Source organism: Octopus bimaculoides, chromosome 4 (genome assembly GCF_001194135.2).
Source record: "Octopus bimaculoides isolate UCB-OBI-ISO-001 chromosome 4, ASM119413v2, whole genome shotgun sequence".
NCBI lineage: Eukaryota > Metazoa > Mollusca > Cephalopoda > Octopoda > Octopodidae > Octopus > Octopus bimaculoides.
The window spans coordinates 59,364,582-59,388,492 of NC_068984.1; the positions used below are offsets into that span (position 1 = coordinate 59,364,582).

The window sequence follows — 23,911 nt, forward strand, 5'->3', positions numbered from 1 at the left end:
TGGAACCACTTGACACTGGCTTACACTTATTGTCCAATCCCCATATACTGCATTAATATTCCTTGCACTTTCCGTTGCATTGTTGCCTTTATTGAACTTGTAAATCAAAATATGCTGAATATTCTCCTTTGTCACTTCCATCATAACTTTGAAAAAATAACTGTTAAAATCGAACTGCACTCTTCAAAACTTGCACTATTAATAAGTACAAAGTAAAATTACCACCTGCTTTTATAGCAAGTTGATGCAGGTAGTTTATCCAACTTTTAGTTCATGCAATTGAAAAAACCGCATTATTTATGGGATGACCCAGTATAAAAAGTCTAGGTTGATTCTTGTACAAATTGTACTCAGCACTTCACCAACTTTATCAGTCCACCATCCAGGAAGAATTTGAGGGGATAATATCAAATCTTGTGATATATTAGTCAATACACCAAACGTCAGGGTACTATCACTACAAGTTAAAATGGAATTGTTTGAGAAGAGGATTTTAGGTTAAAAGGATGGGAAAATCAATGAGTAGCCAGAGTAAGGATGGGGAAATATTGCAAAGCACTTTGTCCAGCATGCTAATGATTTAGCCAGCTGACTGTTTTAATGATGATGATGATAATAATAATTGTGTAATGTCCATTTTCCATGCTGGCATGGGTTGGACAGTTTGACTGAAAACTGGTAAGCCAGGGAGCTGCACCAGTTTCCAATCTGATTTGGCAAGGTTTCTGCAGTTGGATGCCCTTCCTAACACCAACAACTCTGAGTGTAGTGGGTGTTTTTTATGTGCCATTGACCTGACACCAGCCACAACTATGATCTCACTTAGCTTAACAGGTCTACACTTCTGCAAAATATTGTGGTTTGGGATCAAATTTAGATTTTATCATCATCATTACTTCTGATTAAATCAACTCACTCATCCAAAATGTGTGGCTTGGGCTCAGTTTATAAATCACTGTTATTTCAAAAGACAGGCAGTAATGGCTTGTATGGAATAAGTTTATAATTTTTCAGACGATTGAAAAATGTTTATACAATCTTTAGATTTAGGCACCAGCATGGCTATGTGGTAAGACGCTTGCTTCCCAACCACATTTCTGGTTTCAATCCCACTGCATGGCACATTGGGCAAGTGTCTTCTATTATAAGCCTTGTGAGTGGATTTGGTAGACAAACTGAAAGAAGCCTGTCACATATGTATGTGTTTGTGTCTGTTCCCTACCTCTGCTTGACAACCAAGGTTGGTGCGCTTACATCCCTGTAACTTAGCAGTTCAGCAAAAGAGATAGATGGAATAAATACTAGGGTTTAAAAAATATTCCTTCTAATTAAACTTTTTAAGGCTATCAAAATATGAAGATGTTACAAGTGAAAAGCATGAATTACAACCAATATAATTGTTGTAATATCCATTAGCTATCAACTTTAGGTCTCTTCACTACCAATGGAAGATTTCATTAATCATTCAAACTGTTACATCCATAGTAAAGACTTGACTTTACTGGCTCAATACACTTAGTTGTAAATAGATATCAAGATTTCCTCTAAACCATATTAACCCTTTATTATTATACTTCTAATGAAATACAATGCTTAAGGATTTAGAACAGCTTATTGTCTTTCCATTTAGTTGCACATGAAACCATTGTTTGGAGCAGTTTATCAAAAGGATTTTTGTAAAATTATAAATACTTCAAAATGGAAGCTATCATAGAACTTGTGGAGGTTTCAGGTGAGTTGGTATAAAGAGGATGAAACAGCAGTGTTTCATTGGATTGTAGAACATCCTGCAAAGCTAATCTGCTATATATGTGTGTGTGTGTGTATATACACACACTATGATAAATTCTTCAGTGGTGATCCAACTCCTGCCTATACTAGGTTACTTCTGATGGATTATATTTTCTTTTATAGATTCATTCGCAGTATTGCTATTATTGATACAGTGTCTGCTCGCAAATTCCTTGAAGCTGCTCTCAACTGCGATGACCAAATGCTTTTTTATACAGTGTTCAAATTCTTTGAGCAGCGAAATATTCGCCTTCGAGGTTCACCAAAATTCCCATCAGGTATGTAGCAAAAAGTCAATGAACAAATTACGATAATATTCTGATTAACATTCAAGCCTATCTTTAACCATTACTTAGTATTTTAGGCATATTTGTTTTAAATAAACATCTTTCAGATAATCACTTAATTTTAAAATCATAGTTGAACAGTTGTCATTGATCAGAGCTTAGTAATCATTGGTACACTGCAACTCTGATGGCAAGTGAAAAAAAAAGGATTATTTGTAACTTATAAGAGATACCGAGAAAGACTTAGCAGATCTTTTCTAGATGTGCTTAAAGTTGGAAATTTTAATATTAAGTGAAAATTTTTTTTAGTCAGTCATGCAAGTACACCATTTTTGTCACTATGGAAACAGACATTAATGTGAGATTTAGTCATGTATAATGGTTTTTGATTGGCTAAAATTGCCCAAAATTTGCAAATTTTAAAAGCAATATATTTATTTAATTTGTGGCAAATATGTATTTCTTTTTCATAATTAGTATACAAAACCAAACCAGTATGCCAAATTTGAAAGCAATTGGAACAAAATTGAAGTATGAAATCTGTGATAACTGAAAGGATCCACCTTTGCTTTGAGAATATTTTCAGTTTACTGTCATTTAACATCTTTGAGAATATCTACATGACAAGTTTCTGCAGTTTCCATTTACCAAATTTTTTTCCTGCCATTACGTAATATAACAATGGAGCTTCTCTCAACACACTGGCTCTTGTAATATTTAAACTCAGTAGGGCAGCAAGCTGGTAGAATTATTAAGCACACTGGGCAAAAATGCTTAGCATTTTGTCTCGATACATTCTGGGTTTAAATTCCACCAGGGGTTGATATAACACAAATTGCTGGCCTTGTGCCAAAATGTGAAACCAATATTTAAACTTAATCTTTAGTTCTAAAACTGGATTTTCACATTAGCAACATACACTACAGCTCTATACAGTAATTGCTAAACTTCAGTTTTCAAGGTTTTCCTCTTTTTCAATAATGATGGTCATTTTGTACTGCAGCCTGCTTAAGATTTACTATCTGTAATTTTGTGGAGAAAAGTAGTTTACTTTTTACCTATGATTATAAAATGGAAATTAAGCCAAAATCATTTAAAAGCTTTTTTTTTGTTTCAGGAGAACATTGTGAGCATTATGTCCATCATTTTGAGTCATTATTTGGCACAGAAGCTTTGGGTGATGTCCAGTCCAGTTAACTTCCAGAAGAAAAAGTCTTTTACCCATCTAAAAAGAAACTAGGCATGGTTTATTAGATTTGGATATCAATCTTCATGTATTAATTCTCTTTTGTCATCTTATCTACTGGATACAGGCTGTTCACTTTTTGAAGTTATCCTTTCTAAGTTTGTAACCTGCCACGAACAGACATGATTGAAAAATGTACAGTGAAATAAATATTTAAAACAAACTGTTGTGTCTTGGTTCATTCCCAAGTTTTAAGATTACAGTAGTTATAACCTGATTCCCATACGAACTTCATCCATTTTCAATGTTGGCCTGATGGTGCAGCTCTGGTCCAAGTCCAATCTGATTTGGTTTAGATGGTTGGATGCTCTTCCTAACAGCAACCACTTCAGTGTGTGGTGGGTGCTTTGAGCGTCACTGGCCCAGGCACTTATGTGACACCAGCACACCCATCCTTTGGAAAGGTTCAGCATTGAGGTCATCCTTCCTCCAATGTTTTCCTATCTCCTTCCATTAGCTCTTGCCATTGAGTCAATGGCACTTTACAGAATTGTTAGCATCCATCTACATGATCAACCTAGCAGTCTTATCGCTTCCATACATCTGCTCTTATACTTTTCTCAATACATCTAGCTATGTCACACATGTACACCTAAACTACATTTTTGTATTAGTTTACTCCAAATACCAGTCTAACAATGACAATTATTTTACTGAATCCCTTTTGAAAAATCGATACAAAAGCAGTGTATTTTAAATATTTAGGTAATTTTCTATCAGGTCTTATGATTGCATAGCAACTGTGTCAAAGATGCTATGAGAATTTTGGCTGCTATATCTAGACAGTTGAGTGACAACTGTTCACTTACTTGGCTCATTCAGCTCCAATGAAAGAAATATGTAAGGCATTCCGGAGTATTCTGTTCATCAGTTGCTACAAATTCCAGTTTCACAACCTGCTCAAAACCACCCTTGGTTTTATGATAGAAACTTCAGGATTTAAAGTGTTAAAACTCTATAATAATCTGCTTGTTCATTTGCCTATTATACGTTAGTTTGAGAACTGAAAGAGGAGTGAAGAAGATAGGAAGTCTAAATAAAGGAAGAGGCAAAGAATGAGAAAAATGTGTGGTAGGGAAGGAATATTTATGTGGTTAAAAAGTTAGCTGAAAGTAAAGACAGATAGTGGTGATGTGTTGATGTAAGATTGAGTGAAGTGTTAAGAGCTAGCAGTTTCCAGTTATGTATATTTATATTGGCATCATGAGTATCAGACCCAGAAATAATAAAAAAAACATTTGAACTCTTTTTACAATTTTTTTTATTTACATTACTTTCACTGGTCTCGTAACCATACACTCAAGTAAATCTTTCAGTTCATGTACACTATTGAAAAATAAATTAGAAAAGGTCCAGATATTTTAGAAATCAGCATCAAGTGTGAATGTGTGGTTGGATCCAGACATGACGCCCATTTTTTGATATTCACCAACTCTCTTCTCAAAGAAATTAGTCTTTCCTTCCAATGAGATGTGTTCCATAAAATCAAATGGATTCTCAGAGTTGTAAATCTGCAAAGACAAATGTAAATCCCACATTAAAATTGTGCCCACGGAGGTTTTTACTCAAAATATAAACACATTAACATTTGGTAAAATGTTGACCTTAGATCCGATTCTTTATCTACATCACCCCATTTGCTCTTGCAATAACCATCCATAATCAAGTACAAATTTGACAAGACCCAGTTAACCCTTTCGTTACTGTATTTATTTTGAGATGCTGTTTCTTTCAGTTACTATATAAGAAAGAATTTAGGAACATAAACTGTGACTACGGTTTGGTGGAAGATTTTTTAATTCAAAACTTATGCAAACAAGACATTTGTACTCAGAGCCAGGTTGGTAATGAAAGGGTTAAGATGGAATGTTCTAGTTATGATAGAAAACCTGTTGCACTATAACATTGATGTTCAAACTGAAAAAAAAAAAAAAAAAAAATTTTAGGAGGGGGAGAAGCAGCTTACCTTCTGACAATTGAGTTCAACAAGAAGTCTGTCTGCGACAAATTCAATGTAAAGTTTCATTAATTCACAATTCATACCAATTAAATTACAGGGAAGAGCTTCCGTAAGAAATTCCTGCTCAATCTTAACAGCATCACTGATGATCTCATAAACTCTCTCTTGTGATGGTGGATTAGCTAAGTGTTTGAACATAAGGCAAGCAAAGTCTGTGTGGAGACCCTAAAAATATAGAATAAAAGATTAAACATTTACAAGGGGGAAAAAAAGTTTATTAGGCAACTGGATTAAGTTGTACACAGCTCAGTAATGTTACGTTTTAGCATTGGATTATCCCCCTTTGACAATGTTGCTTAGCCTAGACACTGATAAAACCTTTTGTAACCGCCGTCCAGTCTTTGTCCTTACATGTTTTTGATTGATATTAAGCCCTTGTGGCCAATAAAACGAATTAATTATTCATGATGAAAGTCATTTCAGTGTAAAGAACATCCAGTATGTCCAGTAGGAGTAATTTAAGAGATGCGATTGCTAGCAGGCCTCCGCATGGATTCATGTTAGATTAAGTTATTCAATATAACTAAAATTATAGTGTCAAAAAAGATTTGTGTACATGCTTCATTAATTAACTGGCTTAAATGCGTGTATTAAGTCTATGTGTATACATCATATTCATATGCTTGCCTATGTACATAAATGTCACACATTCTGCAAAATCAAGTCCAGTGCACTGATTGGATTCATTATCAGCATCACCTAATTTAAAAACTAATATTTTCACTGTAAAAGATATAGTTATGATGGACTCACATCTGTCAAATGTAATTTATTCACATTGTTTGGAATTAATCATGCATTAGGTCACAGCTTTGAGACGTCTAGGTGATTGTTTATTTTTACGATGACATAGTAGGGTATAAGAGGCTGGATCTGGCCAGTTAGAATATTTAAAAATACTAAGATGTAACTTGCTTTTTTTCTTTAACATCTGTGAATTTTAAACTATGTTGCAAAACTTTTCAATAGGATACAAAAAGAAATACCATCAGAAATTTCATTTTCCCTAAATTCTTACTATTATCATTTAGCCTATAATATAATCAGAGAATGAATTATCTTGCAATCAAAATAAAACTTACCTCATCTCTGCTGATTAATTCATTGCTGAATGTCAAACCAGGCATGATACCACGCTTCTTTAACCAGAAAATAGCAGCAAAAGAACCAGAGAAAAAGATTCCTTCTACCCCAGCAAAAGCAACAACACGCTCTGAATATGGGACCTTGTCAGAAATCCATTTCAAAGCCCAATCAGCTTTCTTTTTAATGCATGGCATTGTCTCTATGGCATTGAACAAATAATCCCTATTTTGAAAGGCAAAACAAAAGTATAAATACTTGGACATGAAAACATACTAATAGTTATTTGAACCCCTAACCTATGAACAAAGCAAACCAGCAATGGCCCCCACTTTCTAAAATTTCCTTAGTGTACCTCATGCAAGAGCAGTGTAACATACTGTATGCATACATTGTGTTATGTCAGTAAATATTGATAATTCTTACTATAATTTCAAACAATGAGCAGGTTTCTATAAAAAATCTATGAACAAGTAAAACAACTGGGATGTAGACTTTACTATCTGGTCAAAAAAGCTGAACAATGACATGACCACAGGTCCAATCTCACTGTGAGCCTTAAGTAAATCTGACCAGTGCATGAGTGAGATTTGATAAGCAGAAAACTGCAGAATCAACTACAAATCAGTGCAACAAAAATGCCTTGTAATATAGTAATGCCACTTTTCACTAAGACAGACACAGCACTTCAATAAAATAAAATACTAGACTAAGTGCAAAAATGGAGGGGCTTTGAGATATAAGTGACTGAATTATTACATAATTGTTTAAATGCCTTTTGAAAAACAGAATTTCTTTCCTACTTTAGTAAATGTAATGATACATGCCACTAACTATAAGTACCTGAATTTGCCTTGCAAGCGATAAGCAATTCCAGTATAAAATGGAGAAAAGCATAACTCACACATACCTCTGTTTAAAATCTTTAATGTATGTATCAATAAGGAGACTGTACATTTCAGAATGAATATTTTCAATAGCAATTTGGAATGCGTAAAATGAACGTGCTTCAGAGACCTGGATTTCCTGATAGAACCGTTCAACCTATGAAAAGGGTTCAGAAAAGAAGAAAAAAATATTAGAGCAATTTTTTTTCAAAATGTTAAAATGAAGATGTAAATTACATATTTTTATCACTATCACTCCAGCACAGCAACTACCACAATCAAAGGTCACCAGCTAACAAGCAGCCCATCTTTAACCCATGACCAACTATCACTAACTTTGTAGAAAGGAAAAATCAGGTGTAACAACATTTGGCTCACATTAAGTGAAATGCCCAGAGAAACAGCTTATTTGTCTTTTATAAAAATTGCATATTTGTCTTTAAAAAAAAAGAAATGGCCTATACTTAGGCTATACAGAAAATCTAACTTTATCCATGCTACATGGCACCAATTAGCATCCTTTTGTTTTCATTTACTGATCAACCTTTCTGATATAACCACCTTAGCTTCGTTGGTGACAATGTAAGCCTAAGGTTAATGTATTAGGTTGTCCAGAAAGTTTGTGCCAATTTATAGTAGCTTACCTTTCGACTTATTTTAGAACATGGTTGAGTCCATAAAATAGGATTTGACTATACCTTCATTTAGAGCACAGTTTAAGCTATCTTTTTGTGGAAGAAGGTTTATGTTCCTATAACCCATGTTAACTCTGTAACCCTTTAAAATGGAAGATAAAGTTCATTTTCAGCACTTTTCTTTTTCCATAAAGGAAAAAAATGCCTCAAAGCAACCAAAGAAATATGCACAGTTTACAGTGATGTTTCTTTATCCAAAAGAACTGTACGAAAGTGCTTCACAAGGTTCCGAGCTGGAGATTATAGCCTTATTGATAAAGAGCAATCAAACACCATCCACTACAGATGATGACCAAATCAAGTCATTGAGAATAACCCACATTGCACAACCAGAGATTTGGCAGAAAGCCTCAACCTATCAAAATCCGTCGTTGATGAGCACCTGGTAAAGCTTGGGTACACAAATTGCTACGATGTTTGGGTACCACATGAGTTGAGTAAGAACCTTTTGGAAAATCGGCAAACTTTCCCGACAACCCAATACATTAATCAGACTGAGCAGCATTTTAACAATTTTGTACACAACTTACCAAACAAATCAGAAATTTATTTAACATAAACGATTGCAGAAAAAAAAAAATTTATTGAAAGAATTATGTCTCAGAACCCAAAATTGAAACCAGAGAATAGTTAAGTTTTCTGCAGGAACAAATAGATATTTATGAAAAGCATACATTATTCTTGCGGCTTACAGCTAAAGACCTGATTACATAGGTGTGCTGAGCAACTGACTTTTGCACAACCCATTGCAATAGAAGACCATATCTGATTCTATGGTAAAAACTTCCTATTTTAAATTCATTTAAATTAAAACTAGATATTCATTATTTTCCCAATTAATTGAAAGAAACGCAGTGCATTTCAATAGAAATTTAACAATGAGTAAAATAGCATAAATGTTGAAATTAGAAGTCTCAAATCGTGACTTTTTTTTCTTTTTTTACCTCTTTTGTATACGATTTAAAAAGTTAAGGACTTTAAAAATATATCATCCATTTCATGGCACCAAGAGCAATGATGATTAAACCACTTCAAGATCTAACAAATTCACAATACAAGATCATGCAATATGATCAAAAACAATGCTCTCCAGGACAGAATGAAGAATATCTTACCAAGTTTTCATTAACAATTCCATCACTTGCAGCAAAAAAAGCCAAGACATGAGAAATGAAATGCTGTTCATCAGTTTTCAATTTTTCCCAGTGGCCCAAATCCTTTGATAAATCAACCTCTTCCACAGTCCAGAAAGAAGCAACAGCTTTCTTATACATGCTCCATATGTCTTGATATTGAATAGGAAACATTACAAAACGGTTTGAGCTTTCTTGTAACAGGGGCTCTACCTCAACTTTCTTAGTCATTTTCTCATCCTTCTTGTAGATCTAAAATGAACAAAAAAATAAAAATATTCAAAATATGAATTTCAGATAATTGCATTGTAATTCCATACCAATGCAAGTTGATTTAACCTAACTGGAAATATCCGTAAACAAGTGATTAACACCAAATTAACAGATAGATATATGAATTTGTAACATTTTCTTCAAGAGAACCTGTAGAAATAACATGTAAACACACTCAAGTCACATGTTCCTCAGATAACTTAGCAGCCATAATACAGTTATTTTGTGACAAACTATATTGAGCTGGCTGGCATTTTACTCTTCAGTGTTTATCTACCAATCTGTCCATACAGATGTGAAGACTGAACTTAAAAACCAGTCCCTCAAGCAATTCTTCTAACAATGACTATTACTACTGCCTATAGTGCAGCCTTTCGATGAAATCAAGCAAGAATCTGAGAGGAATAGAGCTTATTCATCATTCTGATGGCTCACACTGCAACTGCCACACACGCATGCACACTCAAAGTAAAAGCAGCAATGACAATACGAACTATAGAAAAAAGCCCTGGAGCCACCCCAGTTAACTCACCTGCCCCAAATATAACTATCATCAACCCATCTTGAAAACTGTTATAGAATATAGACATGTTAAAAGTAAAAAAAAAATCCTAATTAAAATGAGCAACCACTAACTGCACTAGGTAAGAAGTTCAGTGAACCTAATTTCATATTAACTAAGACATCCCACTACTAATGTTCTTGTTCTAACAAATTCTTAATGATAATTCATGATTCACCAATAAAATTTTGAAATTGTAACATTACCTGCTCTTGAGGAAGAGGAATAATATTCTGAAAAGAAAAAAAAAAAGAAAAAAAATTACAGAAGTCACAAATTAATAGATTTCTACAACTGTAATACAAATGCATCAGCTAGTACAGAGCAATGGTTCTTGACCGTTTTTTACCGATGGACTCCAATTTCTATGGCATTTTTTCGGCATTAGCAGCATAAATGTCAAACTCGATCAGCTGGACCGTTCATTAAGTTCTGTAAAAAATTTAATACCTCCACCTTGCCTCAGCAAAGGCAGAGGTATTGTTTTCAGTCATGTTTGTTTGTCTGTGGACAAGATTTCTCAAACACTACTGGATGGATTCAGATGAAACTTTCAGGGATGTTTGGCCTTGTGACTGGCATGAACTGATTAGATTTTGGGATTGATCCGGTACCGGATAAGGATATTTTTCATTGAGAGGACTTTGGTGTTGCCTTGGCAGAGGTTTGTGCTGAGTGCTTGTTTAATTTTGTTTTCATGACATGAAAGGCGACATTTGCTTTGAAGTGACAGGAGAAAGTGAAAGATGTGTGTATATGAAAGATAGTGGGTATACGTCTGTGTGTATGGATGCACTGTGTTCAGCTGTATTTGTAGTTAGTCACACACACATACACCCATTATCTTTCATATACAAGTACATACATAAATACATATGCATACAGCTTTTTTGAATGTGAGAGTGAAGGTGTGTTCTCGTGTGCATTATTTTGCATGTATGTCCAAGCGGCTAGGGTTCGTTCTTACCTGCTTCATTTGTTTCACAAAAGACAGGAATTTAAACTCTTCAGCATCATAAATTTCCCAGAGCTAGATAAAACTGTCTGACACTTTATATGTACCTGTTTAATCTAGAGTGTAGGAATCGCATATGCACAAACACATGCATACCAGCAAGCTGAGAATGGATGTGGGCCCAAGATGGGTTTACAAGGAAAATCATATAGAACCTACAAAGGCAATGACTGGTAAAAAAGGAAACCAAACCAGTCTGCAAGTTAAATGTAAAGGGTACCTGCTGACCTTGGGACAGGCAGCAGATTTGCAGTACTCGTTCCACTCGCCTGAAGACCAGGAAGAACAGCCTCCAACAATACAGTCAGGTCACAAAGATACAATGGAAATATGTGGATGGTGCACACACTGCTCCCAGGAAGAAAACTGTGGATTCAGTGCAGACAGCTGCTGCTGAACAGGCTTTTTTGGGAGGTTGCACAAAAGACTGTTGTAAGGCAGCTGACCTGGCTTCAGACATCTTGTGAAAGGAACACATACCAGTATTCACAACCACCTCAGACAACAAAGGATCCAGGATGGCCACCTCTGCATATATCAGACCAGTGGCCACTACCAACACTCTACAGGTCACATTAATATTCTTGCTGAACATCAGGGGCCTCATAACGTCCCAACAACGCATAACTACCGGAGAGACTTAGTGACATGTAATCAAGCAATGTGTATTACAAACCAAAAACCATGCTGGTCCTATGGAGTATCTGTCCTCGGCAGTTTAGACTACTGCTCTCCACTGTGGTCACCCTAGTGTCAAATTAATAGCAGAACTGGAGGCAGTTCAGCAACCTTACACAAGGAAGATTGCATCAATAGAACAACAGCTGAGCTACTGAGAGAGCTACGACTACTCCTTGGAGTAAAGACAGGAGAGGTATGCAGTGATAGGTGTTAAAGATACTGGAGGGGCAGGCACCAAAATGGAATTGAGTTATACCAGACCCCAAATTGGACGTCACTGCACTGTTCCAAAGGAACCAGCTGTCCCATCTAAGGTGAGAACCATATACTGCAATAGCTTGGGATCCGAAGGCCAACAGTTATAACGCCTTACCAAAACATCTCACGGCTCTCCATGGAGTGAGGGTAGATGTTTTCAAGAAACAACTTGACCTCTTGCTACCTAAGATCCCAGATGAACCAATATCGAGATAAGAAACTAAAAAGAGGGCAGTAGTGTCGAACTCCCTCCTTCACCAAAAGTAAATTTCAAAACATTTCTGTACTTATGGTTACGGTTGGAGAAAAAAGTCAAAATTGAAGAAATTGGGGGGAAAATTTCACAATGCTGTCATGGTATTAGCTGTCAGAAGTGAAAGTAGAAAAATCTGACAAGGAACGTTACTGCTGGTTTGAGTTGATTCTTTGGCTACTGACAGCTAATACCATGACGAGCCGGAGCGAGCTATCTGTCTGTCTCTCTCTCTTTCTATCTATCACTCGAAAGTTATTGGAACAAATTTGACACCTATATCAATGCGTTTGAAAACACACAGAGTATAAGGGTACTACTAAAGCAGAGTGATCCCGAACGCGCAGTCGCGCGTCCGCGCTAGCTAGTCGTGAGTGGTCGATCCTATTATTTTTAAACTTCAAACTTCATTTGTTTTCTATTTTGATAAATTCTCTGTTGAAAATTATATTTTTATATTTTAAATAATTTGCAATTTCAGAAAATATATTTTTATATTAAATTTGCGTTTTCTAATTTGATAAATTCTACGGACACAAACAGAGGTGAACGAGTGATAGATAGATAGATAGATAGATAGATATAGAGAGAGAGATAGTGAAATAGACAGACAGACAGACAGAAAGCTCCGGCTAGTCAGTAGCCAAAGAATCAACTCAAACCAGCAGTAATGTTCCTTGTCAGTTCTACTTTCAATTCTGACAGCTAATACCATGACAGTGCCTAGGAATTTTCCGGAACCTCCGTATTCGAAAACGGGGATGAGCAAAAAAAAAATTACCAAAATAAACAAAATTGGGAGAAAAGTCTTTCCAGCATTTCGCCTGGCGTGCTGACGCTTCTGCCAGCTCAGGACATTTGAGTAAAGAATTCATAAGCTAGGTATCCTGTCGTCGGCGAGATAAGACAGAAAAATATGAAAACAATATCTGGGCGGAATTCTACTTTAATCACACCCCTCATTACTTTTATTGCTTGATAATTTCAGAAATTTTCTGTGAATTTGTGCACTACACACAAAAGCTCCCCCCGCCCCCGCCAAATGCCCTCTTCAGCCTAGCTTCTTTATCTGTCATGAGGGAAGGTAACGTGTGAATAACGTTGTGTACCAATAACGAAGGACTGCCAAGGTACCTTTGAAAACACTCGATTTGTTGGTGATCATTACACTAGAGGACTATTTAGTTGTTATTTTTAGCCCATCTCACGACCACCAGATACTCTCCTCGTTTGTCACTGACAATGGTCTACTGCTGAGATTTAAGCAAAAAATTCACTCTATTTTGAACTGGTAAAAATAATTTCAGTCGTATGAATTCCCATGTGTAGAATACAAATACGCAAACATTTTCTGAAAATCCCCCCAAAATAAGAAGCTGGGGTTGTATGGGGTGCTTCGTCACCATCCGTTTATAGTCTCTACCAAAAACGTTTTCGAGTGATGCCAAATTTTTTTTTATTTTAATCCCACTGCATAGTACCTTGGGCAAGTGTCTTCTATAACTTCCAGCTAACCAAAGCCTTGAGTGGATCGGGTAGACGAAAAAGTGAAAGAAGCACATCTCCCCACCATCGCTTGATAACCGATGTTGGTGTGTTTACGTCCCCGTAATTTAGTGGTTCGGCAAAAATGACCAATAGAATAAGTACGAGGCTTACAAAGAGTAAGTCATGGGTTTGATTTCGACCAAAAAACCCTTTAAGGCGGTGCTCCAGCATGGCCGCAGTCAAATGACAAACAAGTAAAATAAAGAATATATACACACGCGCGTGCAGATATAACTACTTATATAATCATGGTAATAAAGACTTCGTCATTCGAAAATGACAATTTTAACGAAATTGTTATGTAATTGTATAAATACAAACATAAAAATCAGAAAACAGGTCACCACTTGAGAAAAATTCTAGAACATTCGAAAATTTATTTCCAAGAGGAATTTTAAATGTGTAATACACAAGTTTGTAGTAGTTATTTAGTCATGCAATCACGAAATACGTTGAATGTATAAAAGGATGCCATAGTTCGACATCTTAAAAGGATGTATATTCAAAAAAAAAAATTTTTATGGTTAATTACCTGCTGTTGACTTTCTCCGAGCACTTTTCTTTTGGAAGGTGAACGATGCATGGGCAACTGGAAATGAGAAGAGATATGTCATCAACTCCAAGCGGTGCAAAAGATAAATGAACTTGAGAAAATATGTCCGGACAGAACACGCCGACTGATCTCTATAAAAGCCGAATCGACTATTTCAGCTTTGAGCATCACATGACTTATGTCCAATAACCAACCGATTCTAAAAATTCAAAGGCGCTTTCTACTACATTTAAAATTTTTACTCTCGCTTCTACGTATTAGGCAAGTAAGATGAGGTTTTTGTTAAATTCAGATTGCTAACCAAGGGCGACAAGAGGCATATGAGCTAAAATAACATATCGTTTATGAAATTTCGCATATCATGTGCAACAACTACGATTATTTACATTTGACGGATATTTGTCCTCATCTTGGTTGTGTTAACAAACGAGGACAAACATCCGTCAAATGTAAATTTACATAATTCCTCATCTCTCAAATATAGAACTGAACTACGATTATGCTGGCAAATTTTTTCCAATAAATTTTTCGAAAGTACTGGCGATTCTTCGATATTGGTCGGTATGCAAAGACGTCATTCACCCTAGCCTCTTTACCTGTCATGAGGGAAGGTTGCGTGTGAATAACGTCGTGTACCAATAACAAAGGACTTCTAAGCTATCTTTGAAAACACTCAATTTGTTGGTGATCTTTACACAAGATATTCAGAATACTGATCGCAAGTCGGAAAGGCACTTCGTTAATGAGGTTATTAGTGAATGGTTTGGGGCAATCTTTGTAGGCTAAACAAAATTTCGAATTTCTTTACTGAAATTATTGAAAATGAATATTAATCAGAATACTGTGCGACGGTGAAGAATAAGTTATTGAATGGCTAAAGTAAGGACTTCGAATTTTCTTTTTTAATTTTATCAGGCGTGGTTGTGTGGTGAGAAGCTTGCTTCCCAACCATATAGTTCTGGGTTTAATCCCACTACGTGGCACCTTCGGTAAATATCTTATAGTATAGCCTCGAGTGGTAGACGAAAACTGAAAGTCTATTGTGTTCGCGCCCGCTGTTTGACAACCGGTGTTGGTGTTTACGTCCCCTGTAAATTAGCTGTTCGGTAAAATGTCCGATAGAATAAGTTACCAGGCTTTTTTAAAAAAAGGTACTGGGGTCGATTCAGTCGACTAAAAAAGTTAAAGACGGTGCCCCAACATGACTGGTCTAATAACAAACAAGTAAAAGATAAATATAATCTTATTTTAAACCTTCGAAAACGCATCGTTGCAAAATTTCAGTCATGCTTATTAGCTGTCAGAAGTGAAAGTGCTCACTGCCTGCTAGTGAAGTATCTGTCTGTCTGCCTGCATGCCTGTTGCTGGCCTGTCGATTCTTTGGCTACTGACAGCTAATACCATGACTGGCCGGAGCGAGCTATATGTCTGTCTGTCTCTCTCTATCTATCTATCACTCGAAAGTTCGCGCGTCCGCGCTAGCTAGTCGTGAGTAGAAAACACAAATTTAATATAAAAACATTTCCTGAAATTGCAAATTATTTAAAATATAAAAATATAATTTTCAACAGAGAGAATTTATCAAAATAGAAAACAAATGAAGTTTGAAGTTTAAAAATAATAGGATCGACCACTCACGACTAGCTAGCGCGGACGCGAGTACCCTTATACTCTGTGTTTTCAAACGCATGGATATAGGTGTCAAATTTGTTCCAATAACTTTCGAGTAATAGATAGATAGATAGATAGAGAGAGACAGACAGACATATAGCTCGCTCCGGCCAGTCATGGTATTAGCTGTCAGTAGCCAAAGAATCGACAGGCCAGCAACAGGCATGCAGGCAGACAGACAGATACTTCAATAGCAGTGAGCACTTTCACTTCTGACAGCTAATAGCATGATAGTGCCGGAAGACACTAAACTAGTGCTTAAAACACTACGATGGAATCTGGTATTTTTTTAATACATAGCTTCAGCTCAGAGCTGCGGCCATGCTGATGCACCGCCGTTAATATATATCCAATTTGAGGACCCGCTCTAGATTTTCTTCAGCTTTTTCCTAATTTTATATTTTATTGAAATTTTCCAGATAAGTTTTTCCAAGGTGTGAATTCCGATTATGTTGAATTAAGAAATCTTTTATAATGCGGGGTACAAAATACACCTTTCCATTTGTATTATAGTAAGCTGAACTTTGCTTAATTGTATAAGGAAATGATCATTAGCAAGTCATTGAATGTTAAAAAAAAAAAATTTAAAAAAAAAAAAAATCAAAGCATGAGCTTTTCTTAGTTAAGACAAAAAATTATATCGATACATCTTAATCTATACCTTCGAAAGTGATCTCAGTAAAATTTCATTAAAAAAATATGCATTAACAAAATCGCAGAAGATACGCGGGATTCTGCATATCTAGAATTTGGGAGATGTGGCCTTTTCTAGTTAATCAAAGATTAGTACTGCTAGGTTTAAGACTAGAAAAAACAAAATTCGGGAAATATCAGTTTTTGTTCAAGATAGATAGCATCGCATTTTTATGTAGTTCGATCCGGAGTGCTCGAGTATAAACTTACAAAATCAAATACTCAAAAAATTACAAGTAGTATCAGGTTACAATTAAATCGAATATTTTAAAAGTAATTCTTAAATGTAACTTCTACATGAAAATTGCAGGTTCTTTACATAGGTTCTAAGAATTAAAGGAGTTCGGGCTTCAAGCATTATATAGATCATATACGAGATAATTTTAGCTTGACAAATTCAACTGCAATAATTTTAATAAAGAACAAAAGAAGGGATTAGGAATCCGAAAAATACTTTAGAGCTGGAGAGGAAAGAAACGAATTTTCCCGCCGTAAATCGTTATCTGTTTAAGTCAAAATGCTTGCCTTAATGAAAATTGATTCAGAAAGTATATCGGATAAATAATTTGAGAACCAGAAAGTGTGATGTGAAGAAATTCTTGATCGTTAGTTACTTGTTGACTTTTGGAGGGAAACCATTTGGCGGAATTCTGGTTTGAGCACCTTATATAACCTCAACTTTTTTATTTTTTGGAATTTTCAGAAGACTTTTGCGAATGTATCTAACACGGGAATTCATACGATTGCTACAGATTTTCTATTTTTTAATTATTTAGATTCCCCCACCCCACCGCTGTTTTCTTTTTTTTTTAAATCAGTTTAAAATATGGACAATCCAAATTTCTTGCTAGAACACAAATTCGCAAAAATTTTCGGAAAATACCAAAAAATAAATAAGTTATGAGGGTTTATATAGGGTGCTTAAAACAAGAACTCCGTTGAAACCATTTCCTGCAAGCCTTTATGTGCTCTTATATGTTTTATTTTGTAACTGCAGGTCTTGCCTCGATTCCACAAGAAGCTTGAAATTATCTACTTAATTTAAAAGGAAATTATATAAGTTGATTACAAATTTCAGGTTTCCTCTAAAATCCTCCAACTCAACACTATTTTTCCTAAGATATAAAAAAAACCCAGAACTGTGAACCTGTAAAAAGAAAAAGAGAAACAATTGAAAATGCAGAATAGGAAATATACTAAATTAAAAATAAAATAATATATACCTGGTTCTCGTCGTTTATGCTCATCTTGCAAAGGACAGGTTCTAAGCTCATTGTGATGGTAGAGAAACGGCAATACGGAAAAAATATACAGATAATTAGAGAAATTGGAATGGATAATGAAATTTAAAAGTGATTTCGTGATAGATATTCGAATTATCAAAAATAAAGAGAAAGATTAAAATGCCGAAATAAGTGAAGGGGATTGGAAAATAACAGAGAAGTGAGCTAAGTGAATGATCAGTGATATTAGACGGCTAGAGAGAAAATGCGAGGTCGGTAACACTTAGCGATTTAATATAACCGCGGTTACTGGCGATTCGGCGCCTAAATTTAAGAAGCACCCAATCGGAGAGGAGATGCCAGCACTTAATAAACAACTCGCAAAAAAATAAACAATATCCTTTATAAACAGGATGGAAAATTACCCATTAAATATTAATAATAATAATAATAATAATAGTAAACACAAAAAAAATTAAGATTTAGTTTATATTAGCATCACAAACAAGTCGACGCCAATTCAAATTAGTTGTTTTGAACACGCCTCTGAATCGGTTGCTCTAGCAACGATGTTATGATATTACTACACAATTTCTTTCGTAACGCATAACGATTTTAACAAATATTTGGCGCAAACTGAAGTAAACATTTTGTATGGCATAATACTCTTATTGCTTACTATATGAGTAGTTACCGTGTAAATTACTCTTCAAATTACGCTTCTAAAAGCAAATTTACAAATATAACGGAAACATGCAAAAAACAATGGACAAGGTGTTGAAAGATCGCAAAAATGCTCTTGGCAAGGTAAAAGGTAATTGGACTAGTTATACACAAATATACGCACATATGGATGTATACATACGTGTGTGTAGAAATGAAGTGGCGTTATTAAATGTTGCGGTCATTTTTGTTTTTTTTTAATGTGTATTAAAGCATTTTAACCCTACTAAAATCTTATAGAAAATTATATTCCCCATGCAGTATATACATTTAACATCATGAGTGTATAGGTAGACATAAGTATATTTGTGTGCGTGTGTGTATATTTATAACTTCATTACGCAGAAACGACGCCTTGGGTTTATAAAATCTTTCAGAAAGACAATAACGCCTGCCCTAATCTGACTTGAAATCAGTTCACTGCAGAGGCCAATTGTTTAATTATTATTGATTTAATTGGCTTTTAATATACAACTGGTATTGTTTTATCAATCCCGCTAGAATTTGAATATTCTGTTTGGTGCCCCACTTATACAGCTTGGCCATTATTTTATATATGGAATTGAAACTGGTTGTGGAGTGGAAGATATTAGCTCACGTAGAGACTGAGGAGGTCAATAGTGGTGTGCATAGGACAGTCTTAACCGCATTATAGCACCCCACTCTCGCTCAAAGCAATGCTATGGGCCTCCTATACACAGCATGCATATTTTAGCATTGGGTCCCTAGCCCGAAGAGCACCACCACCATAGGAAAGTGCACCAGTGTGTCCCTGCCTTATGTACAGCACTGGATGTATATAAGTAAGGATATCCCAGTTGTCCGAGATGGAAGTGAAGAAAGGTCAAAATAAGCTTTATTCGAAAATTAATCAAAATGGTCAGTTCGAAATGTGTGTGCTTTTTCGGATGTATGATATATTGACGTTTATGAATGTGTTGAAACATCATATATTTCGGGATGGTAATTTTTTTTTTCTTTTGCCAAATAAACACGCACTATATATTCGTTCTTCACTCATTTAATAAAGAACAAAAGAAGGGATTACTGTTCTTATTCTATCTTATGTCCATTGTCCGGAAATCTTTCGTCACATAGAAAATATGATTAGTACTGCTTCAAAGCTTGTCTATCGGGAACCAAACTTTTTCGGCGAAGGTAAAGAATACGCACACCCGGTGTCATGGTTTTGGGTTAGGGTTGCACCGAGGTCGGGTGGTATGCGTACTCTTTACCTCCGCCACTTTTTCAGCATGCGTGTGTTTAGCAGTCAGAGAGGCCTTTGTTCTCTTAAACTTTCTGCCTTAATAGACCGTAAATATATTGGCAACAATAAATTCAAAGTTTACAAATTTAGTTCAGTTCGTATGCTGTGAGATGAAAATTAGTTCTAATTTACTTTATATCCCAGTAAAACTTAACTACTGCTTTATTGATACTAATATCTAAATTTAAAGGGAAGATTTCTACCTTTAATATATAGACTATCAAATATTTCACTGCTACTTTGTTTATCGGCCCAGGAGGATGAAGGGCAAAATTAACTTAGCGGAATTTGAGGTCACAACTTAAACGTCTCCATAGCATTTTGTCTGACACAATTCTGCTATCAATTATTAGTACATTTGGTACCCCTTATTGTTACCTTTGTTGTGGTGTGGGTAAAAGCCCCTGGCCCCACATTTGTATGTCATCACTGGTGTCAATAAATATTTTAATTTCTGAAGTCGTCATTCGTTTATACCACTCCTTTGCAGTTTTCCGTCAAAAATGTCTTCATGTTACCACTAGACTTGAAACACCTTCAACAAGCTATCAATATTGAGTCAAAGGAGAAGCCCCAGCGTGGTCACTCTACCTTTGGAAATAGCTGATAAAATCTCTCACGCTTTACCGTTTTAAAAAAAGGGTACATTGGATAAAGTCTGAGACGCACATACACTAATGATTGTAAACTAAACAACCTCGTCATGAATGAAACGCTTTTGATTGAAATCCCGCCCGATCAGGTTACACATGAAGTTTAACAATAATCCGTTGATGTATTGCTCTATTTATTATAATTTCCGAAAAACAAGCGGCACGCTACAGAGGTGTCAGGAGATGCCGGTGATAGTCTTGCTATCGCCTCTGGTGATGCCGCGAGCTTGTTAGTGTACGACTAATTGAGGCACTTAGTGTTGAAATGGTGTGCTTTTTCCGCTTTTTTCTTTTCCTTTCTTCGCTCATGTTTGTGTTTTCTTTGGTTTGGGATTTGCATCACATACATACGTGTTATGTATGTTATTATTATTTCTGCTAATAATAAAAAACTGTTCAGTTGTTCTTAGATTGATTTCAAACACAGGCACAGTCACAATTATTAGGCATATGGAGTATATAGTCCAGTACATGAAAATATATCACTGCTGGATCAAAAGCGCGGCAAACTACAGAATATCTCACTATAAAAAAAAAATGATTGTTCACTCTTGACATTCAATTGTTTTCTTTTTTTTTCAAAACCCTGGGGCATATAAATAAATAATATTAGGAAAACAGATTTTTTAGCAAAATATCAATAGTTTAATGCGCTCGATTATTTAAAGTAATTGTTCGTTTCAGTTTGAAAATTTAGGAGAGGTATTTCTATTTTGATTTTCATACAATAAAATATATTTTGCAACTTACGGCTGAATAATATTTGCTACAGGTGTCTTTTTGAAAAAGGTTAAAATTCTTGGTAATTTTTCAGATTAACACCCGCACGATTTTCACTGGGGTGTTAGGGTTAGGTAATCGTGCGGGTGTTAATCTGAAAAATTACCAAATTCTTTGCAAATTACTTCAGTTTTCTCTATATATATTAACGTGTATGTTGTATAGATAATTAGATTACTAACATCTTGATTAAAATTTTACAATAGTACTTGTAGTAATAACACCTACTCAATTGCGATCTTTGGATGCTTTTATGACACATTCCATGCAATGACGTGCTAGTGCCATCCAAATATTTTTGTATTTTGCTGATACCAGATTACAATTACGAACGAGAGATTCAGCTATCTCAAATTATGTATAGTATCAATATGTCATCTTAATTTTTATTGAAATCTTCAAACGCCACCTGATTCTCGTGTTACTGACAAACAGGCCGATTTGTTTGTTACGCTAAACTTTCTACACCTGTAGTGTCTACTCTTACTTGTATCAATGCTCGATACACCGAAAGGACAATTATGCTTGACCTCTTTCTCAATCTTTACCATTATCATCACAACAATCATCGTCTGATCAATGTCTAGTCAAAGCAACTCGCCTCTTATTTTCCTCGCTATAGTCCATTTCTTATTTAGGTATCGCTATCACGTCACTCTAATTAACCTGAATACTCGCAAATTAAGACAACCCACTTCATATCTTCCACACAATAACCTCCTCCCGCAATCCTTTAGTGCTTCAAGTCAGCTAATTGATTAATATTCTACTTATTTTATGCTAATTCTGGCAGCAAATTTGTTTCACTTTTGACCCTTTCGAGACAGTTAAGTTGGATGATTCATACTATCTTTGTATGTATACCCCTTTATATTCTGCACACAACCAAAACCCCTACAACCTACCCTAGCCAACTGATTTATACACAGCTGTGCTGCAGCGGTACAGGCAAAATCACTACCTACAACACAAGTGCAACACTCGCATGACCACCTTGGGGAAAAGAAAGGATGCCTTCATACATTGCACAGCAACCTATAAATTCTTCTGCTTCCTAAATTTCAGCAGTCTTCTGATGATCTCTTTCCAAGAGGGTTTATACCAGTTTGGTGGGATATTTCTACCTTTCACTTCACAGTTTTTGCCTGCTTCAAACTCCACGTTGCAACACATCTCTCTCTCTCTCTCTCTCTCTCAATACCATCAGTTACATCATCATGCACAAAAACTTGTGCAGACAAGACAAAGAGGAGGCAGATGGCAGGGTTTTGCGGTCATTCACTTGCAGACAAATCTCCCTCAAATTAAATTCAACTGTCTTGAAAATGGAGGGACATGTTGGATAAAGTAGTCCTAGATATGCATTGCCTTCAAAAATTAAAAAATGGTCATAGCTGAAAGCTTTTGATTATAGGTGTGCTCATTTAGGGGTAGCTTGAAGCTAAACTGTAACAGCACGTTGTCCAGCTGCTCCAACCCAATAACATGGCCAAGCACAATGATGTCACATATATTACCTTCAAACAGCACATTGTTAATTCCTATCCTCACCAGGGGTTTTAATCCTTCTCTCTCTGTTGAAATCTACTCTTACCTTTGAAAACACACACAGTATATTTAGTGTGTTTCATCTGCAAAGAAAGCAACTTCTGACTCCATTACTTCTCAAAACTGATGGAAACTGTAATAAACAGGGATTTTGTTCATAACCTTAAGTTTTTTTTCTTCACCAATGAATGCCTGTTGTACAGTTCCTATAGAGTTACCAAGTGGTTTGTGAGGGTACAGGGCTTAGTGGTTATGTATTGCTCTCACAATTGTGAAATCATGGTTTCAATTCCTGGACCAGATGGTATGTTGTGTTCTTGAGCAAAACACTTCATCTCAGTGCTCTGCAATCACTTCAACACCTCGTGTGGTACACTGTGCACCTGTTCAGAGCAACATTGATTTGATGGAGAAAGTGAGCTTAAAGTACAGCACAAATATTTGGTCACTATAAACAAATCATTTTCTACAGCTAGATGCCATTCCCATTGCTAACCCTCCTCTGTTTCCAAGCAAGGTAATATTTCCCCATGATGAGGCATGTTTTCACAGTATATTGGAAGCAAATTACACTGCTTGTATGAAAGTGACAATGATTTACAACTATATGCAATGTCAGGACAAGGAGACACAAACATACATATACACATGATAGAATTCTTGCAGTTTCTATCAACCAAATCTACTCGCAAAACTTTTGTCAGCCTGGGGCTATAGTAGAAGACGCTGCCCAAGATGCCATGCATTGGGACTGAACCCTGTGATTGGGAAACAAACTTCTTATCACACAGACATGCATGCACCAAACCAATTATTTGAAAAATATATCTACTTTCATATTAAAAATTATCAGAAAAAATATATCAACTTTCATTTTTTAAATTATCAGAAAAATATATTTCTTTCATTCTATAAACTATAAGAAAAATATATTCACTTTCATTTTACAAATTATGAGAAACATACATATTCACTTTACTTTCACAATAATTTGAGAAATATTTTAACTTTTACTTTACAAATTACAAGGGGCGTTCATTACAGATTTCTCATAACCCACTTCTGGTC

At 35.5% G+C, this 23,911-nt stretch overlaps 3 protein-coding genes across 8 annotated transcripts in view; 2 read left to right on the plus strand and 1 right to left on the minus strand.

The window, feature by feature from the left end:
* Window positions 1-3,487, plus strand: part of LOC106881798 (regulator of MON1-CCZ1 complex) — a 96,720-nt gene extending 93,233 nt beyond the window's left edge. For all 3 annotated transcript variants that reach the window (XM_014932308.2, XM_014932309.2, XM_052967120.1), the window contains 2 exons: window positions 1,915-2,069; window positions 3,196-3,487. In XM_014932308.2, the coding sequence (XP_014787794.1) occupies window positions 1,915-2,069; window positions 3,196-3,275 (235 nt within the window). In that variant the 3' untranslated portion in view covers window positions 3,276-3,487. The remainder of the gene's footprint in view (window positions 1-1,914; window positions 2,070-3,195) is intronic.
* Window positions 3,488-4,567: 1,080 nt separating this feature from the next.
* LOC106881801 (ribonucleoside-diphosphate reductase small chain) lies at window positions 4,568-18,150 on the minus strand. 2 transcript variants are annotated; one of them, XM_014932313.2, is made up of 8 exons: window positions 17,873-18,150; window positions 14,265-14,321; window positions 10,184-10,210; window positions 9,125-9,394; window positions 7,338-7,471; window positions 6,427-6,652; window positions 5,291-5,509; window positions 4,568-4,835 (listed from the first exon to the last, which is right to left on the minus strand). In XM_014932313.2, the coding sequence occupies exons 1-8, from the start codon at window positions 17,921-17,923 to the stop codon at window positions 4,686-4,688; spliced, it is 1,134 nt and encodes a 377-aa protein (XP_014787799.1). In that variant the 5' UTR covers window positions 17,924-18,150; the 3' UTR covers window positions 4,568-4,685. The 2 variants fall into 2 exon arrangements, with proteins under 2 accessions (XP_014787799.1, XP_014787800.1); XM_014932314.2 differs by lacking the exon at window positions 17,873-18,150 and adding an exon at window positions 15,540-15,680.
* Window positions 18,151-18,397: 247 nt separating this feature from the next.
* The window catches only part of LOC106881804 (O(6)-methylguanine-induced apoptosis 2), a 64,124-nt gene continuing 58,610 nt past the window's right edge, over window positions 18,398-23,911 (plus strand). For 2 of the 3 annotated variants that reach the window (XM_052967122.1, XM_014932319.1), the window contains exon 1: window positions 18,398-18,686. In XM_052967122.1, the coding sequence (XP_052823082.1) occupies window positions 18,626-18,686 (61 nt within the window). In that variant the 5' untranslated portion in view covers window positions 18,398-18,625. The remainder of the gene's footprint in view (window positions 18,687-23,911) is intronic. The other variant, XM_014932318.2, reaches the window with a different exon arrangement.

Excerpts from the sequence above, each read along its gene's own strand:
- LOC106881801 (XM_014932313.2), bottom strand. The coding sequence starts at position 17,923 with ATGAGCTTAGAACCTGTCCTTTGCAAGATGAGCATAAACGACGAGAAC. Across the intron at positions 5,510-6,426 it reads AATTAATCAGCAGAGATGAG|GGTCTCCACACAGACTTTGC; the intron begins GTAAGTTTTATT and ends CTATATTTTTAG. Across the intron at positions 4,836-5,290 it reads TTGAACTCAATTGTCAGAAG|ATTTACAACTCTGAGAATCC; the intron begins GTAAGCTGCTTC and ends TTGTCTTTGCAG.